At 44.7% G+C, this 12,927-nt stretch overlaps 1 protein-coding gene across 1 annotated transcript in view; it reads left to right on the top strand.

Moving 5' to 3' along the window:
- Positions 1-11,644, top strand: part of LOC119382427 (cubilin) — a 126,283-nt gene extending 114,639 nt beyond the window's left edge. Inside the window, exon 27 of the mRNA XM_049413133.1 lies at positions 10,457-11,644. Coding sequence (XP_049269090.1) covers positions 10,457-10,818 — 362 coding nt within the window. The 3' untranslated portion in view covers positions 10,819-11,644. The remainder of the gene's footprint in view (positions 1-10,456) is intronic.
- The last annotated feature ends 1,283 nt before the right edge of the window (positions 11,645-12,927 follow it).

Here is a 12,927-nt window from a genome sequence, read left to right as displayed (position 1 = left end):
AGAGAGAGACTTTGCGACCTCATTTCTTCTACACATTCTAATTACTGAATCAACATAATTATCGCTTCATACTAGTTTGTTGTGATTGTCCAGGCTTGTGTTATATGATATTGCTCCCTCATTTCCCCGCTTTGTCTTGACCGAACATGTCACTGGATTGTGTTCCCCTGTAAAGTGAACTTCACTGAGGAAGAATGCTTGTAAAGGAGAAGCCATCTTTTGCGTGAAAATCTGGCGCGGCAGACTTAAGTTTGTTCAATTATTTACTCTGAGTTGAAGAAAGATGCATGCGCAGCAAGCAATGAAAAAAATCGCAAAAATAAAGTGTGATACTGCGATATCAATTAAATGGTTATACAGGAGTTTCAAGGGCATTAATACGGGACTCGCGTTATTCTCTAGGGAATTCGAGCCCACTAGATCAACACTTCTACACGCAAAAAACTACTAAAACTTGAATATAAAAGGGCTCGTATTGGAAAGAGCTAAACTTGGCATATTACTTTCTTTCTTGTTAAAGTCACGTCTGCCTCCATAGAGGAGAATATTAAATGCTAGTATCACGCAGGAATAGCTCGACTTGAGGCCGGATTTTTAGGCATTAAAAAAGCCCGATTTAGGCACCAAAAACAGGCAGACAAAACAACGTTTTATACGCCGCAAATAGGCAGGCAACCCACGTTTTAGGCCTCCAACGTCGTTAATGTAGGCACAATAAATTTTTACATAAATGCAACTAATTTCAAAACAAAGACGTGCGCGACCTGTATCTACGGCAGGAAAGCAAGAAATGTTATTGTATATCATGGCACAAAGGCGCCAACAACTGCACATCCTTCTTTTCTGTACGGTTCGCAGGATGCGGTCTCTCCTGTTGTTCTGTAGCATGGTGAGTCCACTATCAAATCAACACACTCCTGGGTCTCTCTTTTTTCGGCATGGCTAAGAAAGGCAGCACAGGAGCAGGTAGCCAGAGAGCTAAAAGACCAGAAGGGATAAATGCCTCATATTCGCCGGGTCTGATCGCGTAGGGTCAATTTCTCCCATATCGCTCAACACCTTAAGACGTAAATTACAAATAAAACAAAAGCCGCGCGCACATCACATTTTCTTTCTTTTGTTCTTCGATCTCCTCTCCCCTGACAGCTCTCTACGATTTTGCATTCGCCAACCGCCCGCGCCATGTCAGCGCGGCGGCGTATGGTGGCCGGCGTGTCCCATTTCACTGATGCTAGCTCTGGTTTTCCAGAAGCTGGTTGAACTAGAGGACTAGGTTGGGCCCCATAGAGTTCCGAAGAGCAAATATTGCCTGGTAACATACCCAGGAATTCTGGACGTCGCTTTTAAATCGCCGTCTTTCACACCACGTGGCGTACAGACCTTCAACTTTCAAAATTGGCGCGATGACGCATGCCGCTAGGCATACAAAACGACAATACGCATATTTCAAACCGCACGATATCGACTATCGAAACCGAGAGCGAACCGCAATCGCCGACTGATAAGCGTAACGCGTACGACGAGCGGTCGGCTGGCTGCCCGATAGTGAATCAGCAGTTATTTTACAATGAATTTGTCTATGCAAGTCTCTTAGCTGCGCTTGAAAAACACTAAATCTCGAAATGGCGTGCTGCCCCTCGTCTCGCCATTTTCGGTTTCGTCCGATTGTATTGTCATCGGCCCCCGTGGGTTTCTTGAAAAGTAAGGACGTCCTTTCGTCGCCGCCATTTTCCCAATCTAAAAAAACTAATTCCAAGAAAATAATAAAAGCTTATGACGTGGTGATGACGGTTCGGAAATATGGAGAGAAAGACTTAACGTCCCTGATATTTGTTGGGGTCAGTTTACAAATGAATTATTTTGCGCTGTTGCGTTGAAACGCCCGGCCGTGTCATATTCGCTGCCAGAGACAATCTTTTTAGACCTCAAGAAGGAACAGAAATAACAGCAGAAATTGATTTGAAAGGAGCGATAGCTCGATGGCTTTCTCAGTTTAAGGATTTTAAGTAAGGCGCTTTTTTTAGACAACGCTGCTTGCGTTTCTCAAGCACATTTTAGAAGGCTTCCAAAAATAATCTATTTCATTATGCACATAGATTATTGCGACACTTGAGACTCGGCCAAAATAGCCGGGTCTCAAGCAAGGACCTGATGCCGTTGTGCAGACCAGCACAGCCAGTGAAACAAAGAGGTGGGTTTCACGGTCATGAACATCAATCTATTTGGTTTCATTGCGTTCTCACCAACAATTATCAGAGAGGCTAAGACGAGCTGTATAGCATGTCATTTCATTATGCACATGACATGCTATACAGCTCGTCTTAGCCTCTCAGATAAATGTTGGTTCGCTTCGTCCCCGTCTTCTTTACGTCATTATAGTGTTTTGCTCAAGAAATGCGTGCTTAGAGTTTTAAATGGTAATGTTTGCTAAAAGGTCCCTCACTAGGGCCCATGTAATGTTTGTATAACACACTGAAAGCTTTTACTTTCTTTATGTGAGCAAGGGACCCATAAGGCTCACGAGAGGGCGTTTTTTTTTGTTCGTTGTGGCGAGAGTTTTTTTTTTACCCTAAGGAATGTATGAACTTCACCAGCTGATTTTCCTGGCAGCTACAGCTGCCAGAAAAATCTTGACATGGACAGCTGCGCAAGCTCCCGTGTGTCCTTCAAACGCTCCCTGCCATGTACGTACATATCTTTAACGGTTAACCGCAACATGTCTATTGAATTGCGCCGAACTACCGAGCACAAGCAACCTGACGTCACCGTGCCCTACACTTTGGTTCATAGAAACGTACTTGGCTTTACAGGATTGCACCCAGTGTTCAGTGAGAGTTCTTCGCCAGCAGATCAAGAAAAGTGAAACTGGTTCCTTTTTATCTCTGTAATATTGGATAGACGCTCCTGTTTCCTTCTGATCTTTTTCTCTGCCTTGCACCGCATTTTCCTTCTGCTGTTGTGTTCTCCCCTTCCGCCTCCCCCTTCACAAATTTCACTCAATTTGATATGAATAATAATATACAGATAGAGAATGTGCTCTGCAATGCTGTTTTCTGAGATCAAGGAAGAAGCTGCACAAACAGCTTGAGAGGACCGTCCTCTACAAGGAACAGCACAGGAGTGTTTAACAAAAACATTATTGCAAAAAACAGTGAATTTTACGTGGCATACTCTGAGACGGCCATGCATATGCGTGTTGCTCATGTAATAGTACATACAAACAGCACTTTTTGTACTACATTAGGCACACAACTTTAGTATCAACTCGTATCAATACGAGTTTCACTAGAATCCTTCCCAGTAGTTTGCATCATTCAATCAAATTTCGTTAATGTCTAAAAGCAGTTCACAAATGATTGCGCTTTCAATGTGGGTACCAATGGATGCGCCTTTTCCGCAACTAGTGCTGCACTTTCCTGCACGTATTCAGAAAGGAAGGAAGAAAAAAAGAGAGAAGGCAAGCAGGTTAACAGACACATGCCCGGTTGGCTACCCTACGCTGGGGGAATGGGAAAGGGGTTATATTACGTATTGCCTCGTTAGCTCCTAGTCGAAGCAGTGTTCCTAGCCCGTTAATATTATCATTATTATTATTATTAACTTGTCAGCCACAAGATTTCGTTGAAGAAGTGAAAACTTGTCTTATTAGAGGCATCACTGATGTGAAAGTGGTATGGTACTATATATATATTACACCAATCAAGCGATTTCGGAGCAGCGCGTGATTTCACTGTTGGCTAAATATTCCGCAGAAGAGCGATGTGTTTTAACGTGATAGCTTTAAAGAACTAGTTTTGCAGGAATTCCTGTGTCGGCGTCGGCGCTCGTGCCGTTTTTGTTGGTTGTGAGCGAAAAATCGGCGTTGTCCGTGGGCGAAAGTTCTAGATGCAAATAAATAAATAATGAAATTCTTCGATTCGAGCGGGAATCGAACTCAAGCGTGGCAAACCGGTGTCCTACCACGGAGCAACGCCCGTGCTTGAAGCTGTCTTGGAAAAAAAAATCCTTGTAATAATGTCGTGTAGTGCGAGTAGCCCCTTAACGCATGTAGTATTACTTGGCGGAAGTGCAGAATCGCACCGGCGTCAAAACATTTGAATTGCGCAATGAGTGGTTGGTTTAAAGGCCAAACAATTCCCAAGTGCACAGGCATAACTAATCATCACTATCAGCAACAGCATCAGCAAAGTGTGCAGCTTCGCTTGTGGCCTTGTAAAAGAAAGAATTATGGCGTGGTGGGCACTTCGCAACTGTACTTGCAGTAGGCGTTCTAGAATAGTTTGAAACAGCCAATGTTACGCGCACAGACTTTCCTTTCTTTGAGGCACGGTTGGTGTGTTCACCGAGAAACGAAACAAGGCTGGAGATTGAGCAGGCGATGCGAACGGGGACCGACTACGCTATCGCGTTCTTCTCTGCAAGGCGAAGCTCAAACGTCCTTCGAGTTCTTTAATTGGTAAAAACCGCGCACTATAAAGAAGCTCGTTGATAGATGTACGCCAATCTTAAATTTTACATTGTATACAAAGCTTCTATTCAACTGATACGGTTAACGTGTTCTGCCCAAGACCTGTGTTTTCCAATAGAAATTCGTAATTCCTTCAATAATGAAGTAGCTGTAGTTCTACGTGATTTAGCTAAATTGGCACCATCTCGGCAGTCTTTCTTCGCTGTGGAAACAATACTGTCTTAGTTTCAATATAGTAATTTTAAATGGTTTTGATTAACACAAAGCGAGGAGGGTTCCAGCCAAGTATTTGGACGAGGACAGAAAGACATAAGAGACAGGGCTGGGCTGAACGTTTATAGAAAGTTTCGTTTCATATTTATGGCAGTTGTTAGCGAATGCATTGCTCACTGATTACCAGCTTTTGATTTTGTGCGCATGATTTTTTTTCTTTTTCCGTTAGTAGTATGGATGGTGTACTGATGCATGATTGTCCACTTTAGTCGATGGCCATGGCTTCTAAAATTTCGCGCGTCAGCTTGTCAATATTCTTGCTAAAATCTTGATGTCGTGCAGTTTGAAAGTGCACTACCAGTGGCGATTGTGGAAGGCGAGGTGTCCAGCAGGGGCTCATAGCGTGTCAGATTCCCGGTTTTTTTTTGCCTGAAATACTCAACCAGGCTCAAAGAATTTTGCACTCTGAAAGGAAAATGTCACGCCATGAGCGTAGACATAGAACACCTGTATTATTCGCTTCCATACGACGATCTAATGGCATTAGTTCGACAGTGCATGCCCGAATATAAAGACGAATATAGCTTGTTCACGTCTTGTCAAGTAGCTCTAGAATCCTTCATAGAACTGCTATAATTGTATTTAAGATCCACCTTCGGTGAACACGAACAACAATGTTTCATAAAAAAAAGGCGTCTGTATTGGATCCAGAGTTGCCCTGATACCCAGTGCAATTTTCCTCAGTTTCGTGGACAGAAAACTGACCGAACAACTAAAGGGTATGATTTTGCATGTGTTCAGATATGTGGATGATTTTTTGATACTCTTTGATTCTGATGATTACTGCCACGATTCTGTGCACATCCTGAAAGTTTTTCGCAAATGTGGCCAAGGTCTCAATATTACAGTAGAGATGATGAAAGAAAAGCCGCTTCAGTTCCTTGACCTCAGGAAGGAATTCCTTCCCTCTCACGTATGCTGTAGGTACCACCCCTGCTCGTTTAAATGCTTCCTGAATTTCGCTTCCAACCACTAAAAGCTCATTAAGCAAAGCATTGCCTTCTCGTACATACATGCAGCCTTGGACAATTCATGCAAACGTTGTATGACCCAAAGTTTCCAGGAGCAAGTCAAGCGGTTGCAATAAGCGTCCTACCCCGATCATGTCATCGTTCTGGCTTGCGAAAAAATGCGCAAATCTCTGAAAAACAGCTAGCAAAAAGAAAGAGAGAAAGAGCCGCGATCGGTAAAACCAAAAAGAATTGCATTGATACCTTATGCCCACAAGTTAACGCATGGTATCAAGAATGTTGCACGCGATATGGTGTAGATGTCGTGTTCTCCTCATCCCGAACGCTATCTGGTCTATGCGCAAAAATAAATAAACGCATAAGCATTGCCACACAGGCTGCCGGAGGCGGGGTGAAGCATATGTCTAAAGTTGTTGAACTTCCCCGCCACGGTGGTCCAGTGCTTATGGCGCTCGACTGCTGACCCGAAGGTCGCTGGATCGAATCCCGGCCACGGAGGCTGCAATTTCGATAGAGGCAAAAATGTTTCTGGTCCGTGTACTTAGATTTAGGTGCACGTTAAAGAAGCACAGGTGGTCCAAATTTCCGGAGCCTTCCACTACGGCGTCTCTCATAATCAAATCGCGGTTTTGGGACGTTAAACCCCAGATATTAATATTAATTATTATTAAAGTTGTTGAATGTGACGTGTGAATTGTGTATGCAATACCACTGTCTTGAGGTAAAACTTACATTGGGCAGAGCGGAAAGTGTGTAAATATCGGACTAAAAAAGCACAAACGTTCATTCGCTGATGACCGACCATCTATCCTCGCTGACCATTGTTATGAGCGTGGCTACTCGCCCCATTTAGACGAGACAAATATGCTAACACATCACAGACAGCAGGTCGCCAGAGAAATTGTCGAAGCTTTCCATATCAGAAGGAAAGGAGAATTGTGTGTCAGCCGGCCATCGATCACCTTGAGTGACATTGAAGTTCTTCAGGGAATTTTCGAATAGGGGCCCCAAACGTTTTGGGGACCCAGAGAAATAGCGTCGAGGCCACTGCGCATGCGCGAGACCGAAACAGCGTTTGTGTTTTGCGTTGGGGACGCTATTTCACGAATTTAGCGGGAGCGCCAAAGCCTGCCCCGAAATCTTTGAGTCAAACAAACATGACGGCGTCCACTGGAATGACGGCTCTTGGCCAAGACTAGAGTGACCTAGAATAGGGGGAGTGTCCGAAGCGCCAGAGACCATATTCGAAAACTCCTAGCTCCTGCTTGATCCAAAGCGAACTCAGACAAAAAGGTTTGGGTCAAAACTTCTGAGAGATAATTGTATCGAAACGCAAGTTGTCCAGTTCATTTCTGTATTTTTATTTTTATCTTTCCCGTGTCTCTTTTGGCCGACATAATTGATATAATATAGATTTTTATATAGTTTCCTTTCCAATAAAAGATTTAGTCGAGAGTAAGCGATGGTCCTGTTTGCTTCTTGTCTTTCGTCCGTCGTTCCCGTGCGCGCTGCACTTGACGCATGATGAAGATGTGCCAAGTCGCCCAAGTTGCTATAATATTCATTTTTAAATGCGAAGCCTTTCTTAGCGAACCAAAGACACTATGAGCGTTTCTATCTATCTAGCCGCATTCGTCTGGTTGCTCTCGTGATCGCCTCTTTAACGTGGTGTAGAGCGAAATTCGCATGGGTGGGTGAGAGCGTTTGGCGAATATGACTGTCTGGTCATGACATGAATAACGTGAAAATCCTGTCGCGTACGTCGTCAAACCCTTTTCCTCCAGACACGTGTGGCACACACCCGTATATTACGGGCTGCGGTATGCGGATATGCGCCACAGGTGATTGACAGTTTATAGCTACCCAGGAATGGCGACAACAGACATTGGTAATTTAAGTGCGAGGGCGTTAAGAAAAATCGACATTGGCCGCGTCGACCCGACAAATGCAAAGAATAAAAATCAGGATCCCAGCAGCAATCGAACCCAAGCATTCTGCGTGACAGTTGGGTATTCTACCACAGAGCCACGCCAGGTCTCGAAACTGCTTTGGAAAAATACTCTGTGCAGGCGGTATGGCGGTGCAACGTCAATTGTGGTTACAGTGCTGCTTATCAAATTTTTTTCATAAGAACATCTCCTTATGAAAACTGCGATTTTGGAACAACTTTATTGCCATTTCAATAGCTGCTACTGCAACTAGCTGAAAGCTGAATCATTGAAGTTTATAAATCCCCGGGAATATACCAATCGATGCAATAGTATCATCGCAAATCTCTTTTAGTGGCTAGAAAAGCCTCCGAAATTTGAACGTTTCCATAGACTCCCATACTTCAAACTTCGGCCGCAATCGGAAACGGGTTTTCGGCCGTAAGCAATGACACTGCTTCCATGAGATATCGGGATGGGCGTATAGAACTTATTTCCTCGGGGATATTTTGAAAGATGGCTTCTATGCTTAGTTATTCGCGAAAAACGACACTCTCCCATAAAAAACGCGCATGTTTGCAGAGGCGGCTGCTAGAGTCACTGTTCGGTGATGTCCCTAATTCGTGGACATGAACATGAATAACGGTCTGAAACAGCACTCGAAAGTGAAATTTGAGGGTATATAGTGTTCACTTAGGCGGTGATTTTGAAAATAGGCATTTATAGGAGCCTAAAGGCATTTAGGCCCAGAAGCCAAAAATGGGCATTTATAGGCGCTATAAAATCACTATAAATGCCCTTCTTAACCGCTAATTCATGCTTATATATCAAAGTGGGGTGATAGGAACGTAAGGATCAAAATAGGCATTTGCCTAAAATCCGGACTTTAGTCATGACACAAGGGTAGCTGAATCCCACTTCGCCATTGAGTTTTGCAAAGTTTTTGCGGGTGAGTTGCTGTTCTTGTAAATCACTCATGACGTGAAAACATTCAGCCGGGATCGCTTTATGCATCCACCTGCCGTACTGACTTTCATGGAGCCTGTTTCTCCTGCTGTAGTATTAAAAAACATAGTTGTTTCCTCCGTTATAGCAATCGGTATAGCACGAAAGTAAAACGTGTCCTTACAGCAGTAGTTCAATGTCTACTGTACATTGATATAAGAGAGCTTGCATAATGTGTATTGGTGTTTGGCAGCTATAGCACCGTTTAATGTGAATGCACCTACGTTGACGCTTGGTGGTACATCTTTATCCCGACGAGTAACGTCCATGATGAATGATTAAACAAACCCTTGTTGTAGCTGTAGTAGTTAACGGTGAGAGCGTAATCAGAAAAAGTGGTGTGACAGCCAGAAAGAACACCACGGCCAGACTAGAGGGAAGCGCAACGTGCGTCGTGTCTCCCTTGTAGCCCGGCCGCGAATTTCTTTTGGGCAAGCGTAAGCGGAGAACGCGGTGTTACAGCCAGGCGAGGCAGGCGCGCGTCACAGAGCTATTCTTTTGGTATGCATGGATGCTATTAACGAGGCTGACCCTTGGGCTAAGGTCGCCACCTCGCGGTGGGTTAAGGCGTCGACAAAATTGCACTTCTATTGGGAACGCCCCAAATGGTACGGGCGCGTAGCAGGAGCCAATCGCGGAGGCCAGGGTTGTGATCGATTATTTCACTTTACCACTCAGTGAGGGCGACACCACGTCGCCGACCAACAGCACTGTGAGAGGAAAGTGTGAGATATAAAAGACGCGTTTGTAAAGCCCTCCAGAATGTGTGACCGTGGCGCAGTGGATAGGGTGCCCGGCATCTGTTGTCGCGGACCGAGAGGTAGAGGGTTCAAGTCCTGTTGACGGAACGTTTTTCTTTGCCATGTGATTTTGTACATTCTTTGATGTCATTTCCGTAACGGAAATACGCCGCTGAAGCCTTGGTGGACCCCAGCCTAAAACAGTTTCGTGTTAAGAAAGCAGACTACTGCTATTTGGGCAATGTGCTATACGGATGTGGCATGCCGACACAAAGTTTACATACTTCTTATTAAAAACAACAGTAAGTACACACCAACTGGCACAATGATTTTAGCAGCAGATACTCTCCCATTACGTTCCAAGGGATAGTTGACATCACGTCGGTGGCTAAAGCACGAGTGGTATGCCTATTGGGAATATTTGGTGGTGACAATAGACACGCAAACGTTTACAGATTTTCAGAAACTTATAAAACTTGAGGAGTATCAATAATAAAATATCAATGCTTCATATGGCATGTCTCACCTTACATTTCAAAAGCCTTTGCCTCCAAACTGCTGTCGTTCCATGGCATGGTTAGTAGCTTTTTATCGTATGAAAGACGTGCCAGCGTTGTTCAGTGTGGTGCGCTAAACATCCTCACAACATCACGGTGATCACAACAGAGTGCACAACGTACCCGATTGGTGCTTCCATTTCACGCTCTAGTCAGGAAGTCTAAGTAGTAGAGTGCATTGGGAAAACTACAGGGTGTGTAGTCATTTTAAGCTTCATGAGAATGTGTGGAAGCGTTGAAGAAGACAGGTGCGCTTGTCGAAACGTTGGCTCCAGCGACACCTCCTCTTTAAGGATTTTCCATCTAAATATTAAGAGTATTTTGCTGCTGTCTATGAAAATTCTTGTGAATTTTATTGCAACGTATATCGGCAAAGTGAAAAAGTTTGAATGCAAGAAATTGCAAAAAAAAAAATAATCCGGCTTTTTTTTATCACGGAACATACACTTTTCTAACGAAGGTTCTTGGCTGTTAAGCGCTGGCGCTCTTTTTCCCCCTTTTCTGATGCACGCAGGCAAGTTCCCCTTCCCAGACGGCCCTTCGCCCGAGATTCGGATTCTCTTCATGACTGACGGTTACGGTGGCGGTAAAGGCTTCCACCTCGAATACCGGCAGCTGCCGTGCAAGTCGGCGCAACCTGCCTCTGGGAACGGCGACGGAGGTGCCAATGCCCAGGGCTCCAGTCCGGGCAGCGGAGAAGGGGGCAACGGTGGTCCAGCGGGCACGTCTGCCGTGGCCAGTTCGGACCGCAAGCTACACTGGGTCAAAGGCTTCCGCGAAAAGCCGGGCATTGTCACGGCCAGCATATTTGTCGAGAACCGCGGCAATGTCACGACGAACAACAGGTTCCACCGCGACAATAAGAAGGCGTCCTGAAACGCAGGGGTCTAATGAACGCGCGATACAGATTTTTCGCCGAAAATCGCGTTCGATTCTTTCGATATTCAACTTATGCTGGTGCGGCTGGCTCACGGTTCTGGTGTGATATTCACTCACTAAACGCAGGCAGTCTCCCGGTTCGAGCATAAGAATCTCAACAGAACAGAGCGCGGCTAGGCTAAATACCAAAGTGCAACTGAGCGTGCTATATTTGCCGGTATTCTTCTTAAGATGCTTTCATACACTACTGTCGTTTCTTCCGTAATGTCACGTAACTTATGGATAAGTTTCAGTCTCTTCAGATAGGCTGCTTAGGCACACTTGTCAATTCTCGTGTTGCGGTCTTATCCGTCCTTCGAGGTAACTATACGCTTAACAGAAATGTAAGCTTCTCTCAGCCTGTCTCATATTTAGCATAACAGACGAACGACACGATTTTCTTCCTAGAAGTGGAAGGAGATCTTTACTTGACTGCTAACATCTAAAGCCAGATTTAGCAAGCACGTGCATTATGCCGGCCATTGTTTGCTTTGTTGTCGCATTGCATATAATGCAATGAAAGGTTAAGAAGCCGGACGACGTTGTACTTGCATTCACATAATGTTGCAGGGGGTGGGCAATATCAATTTACGCTCGCCCTTCTTTGAAAACGCTAATCAATTATAATTGTCCAGCCGTTCACATGACGATGTGTTTCATCGCGCGAACATACTGAGCAGAGAAGACCGGCTAGTTAAGTGTATTTTGTAAAGAGCGAGTGATATTTTTTCCATTCTGTTTTCCAATGACTGTCATACCGGGGTTTACCTGCAGTTTTGATCAGTTTCTTTAACTAATTTCTTCTTATCTAGTGTCGTCAAGGCGTTAGTATATCATCTGGTGGAATTATCTTGTAAAGCGTGGCTGCAAACTCCTAAAACCTTTCATTTTACTGGCTGGTACATAGCCAGCCCAAATCTTGTGTATGTTGCTGCGCACACAAAGTGCCTTCAGCTTAGGGATATAGAAGAAAACCATCCACATAACATCGCTGGTGATTACACATCGACAGGGCTACCGGGTTTGTGCCACACACACAGCACATCCTTCTTTGCTCTCGCGATATTGGCGACACCTGGCGCCATATTGACAAGGCTTCGGATCGTTCGCATGCGCCGTCGCGATGGCCAGGCGGCTCTGCTAATGATACGTTCACCATCAGTATTTACTGAAATTTTCTGTGGCGATTTCAGCGCAATATGTTTCGTTTTTCTGAATAAGGACAGTGAAGGACGAGGTATTTCGTATGCGTAAATGTTCATTGCGTTGATAAGAGGTCTGTTCCCGCTTGCAATAACACTTTCAGCATGTAGCCTTGTTGTAGGAACAGCCACAGCCCGAAATAATGAAGGAGCATCTCATGACTTTGCAAGGACAGCGGACTTTCATTGTCATAGCTTCTCCAATGGCACGACCGCACACATTTTTCTTCTCCTGATACTAATAGGCGAGCGATGGTAACGCGTCCATGAGGACTGGTATGAAAACTTGCATTCGAAAAGCCATGGTGATGCCGATTTTCAGTGTACATGGCAAGGGAGTGGCCTTGCTCATGAAACGACGTGAAGTGTACGCTGGTTATTACATGCAACTACCGCGTCACAAACCAGCTTGTATAATGCCGTGGCTCCTCGTCTGAGCAGAAAAGGAAGCTTTAAGTTTCAAATTTTGCGGGGCTTCAAATCCGTGATAAATAGCTTGAACGTCCCACTATGTCTGCTTATTCATACCTCCATGTAGCTGTAGAGAACAGTGTTGCTTTTTGTTGGTTTTGTTATTCTATTTTTAGATATCTCTGCTTTGGTGGCCACATTGCGTGGAGCACATTATGCAGTAATGGTATATACACTAATAGTATTTTAAGGGGAAATAAGCATAGGTTTAACGTTCGTTGATGCCTGAGTAAGTAGAGAGGTGTGAATGTGATTCCCTCCGGAAAGTGCGCCGAGCTTTCATGCCCGAAATGGAATAGTCCGGCCTATATGCGTGTCTGTGCATTCATATGCGTGAACTGTCCGTGACTCCACAGCTATGTGAACGATGCAACTGCTATGCACAGCAGCTACT

Source organism: Rhipicephalus sanguineus, chromosome 1, assembly GCF_013339695.2.
Source record: "Rhipicephalus sanguineus isolate Rsan-2018 chromosome 1, BIME_Rsan_1.4, whole genome shotgun sequence".
NCBI lineage: Eukaryota > Metazoa > Arthropoda > Arachnida > Ixodida > Ixodidae > Rhipicephalus > Rhipicephalus sanguineus.
The sequence above is the reverse complement of the archived record's forward strand: the minus strand, read 5'-3'. Positions and strand labels throughout refer to the sequence as shown.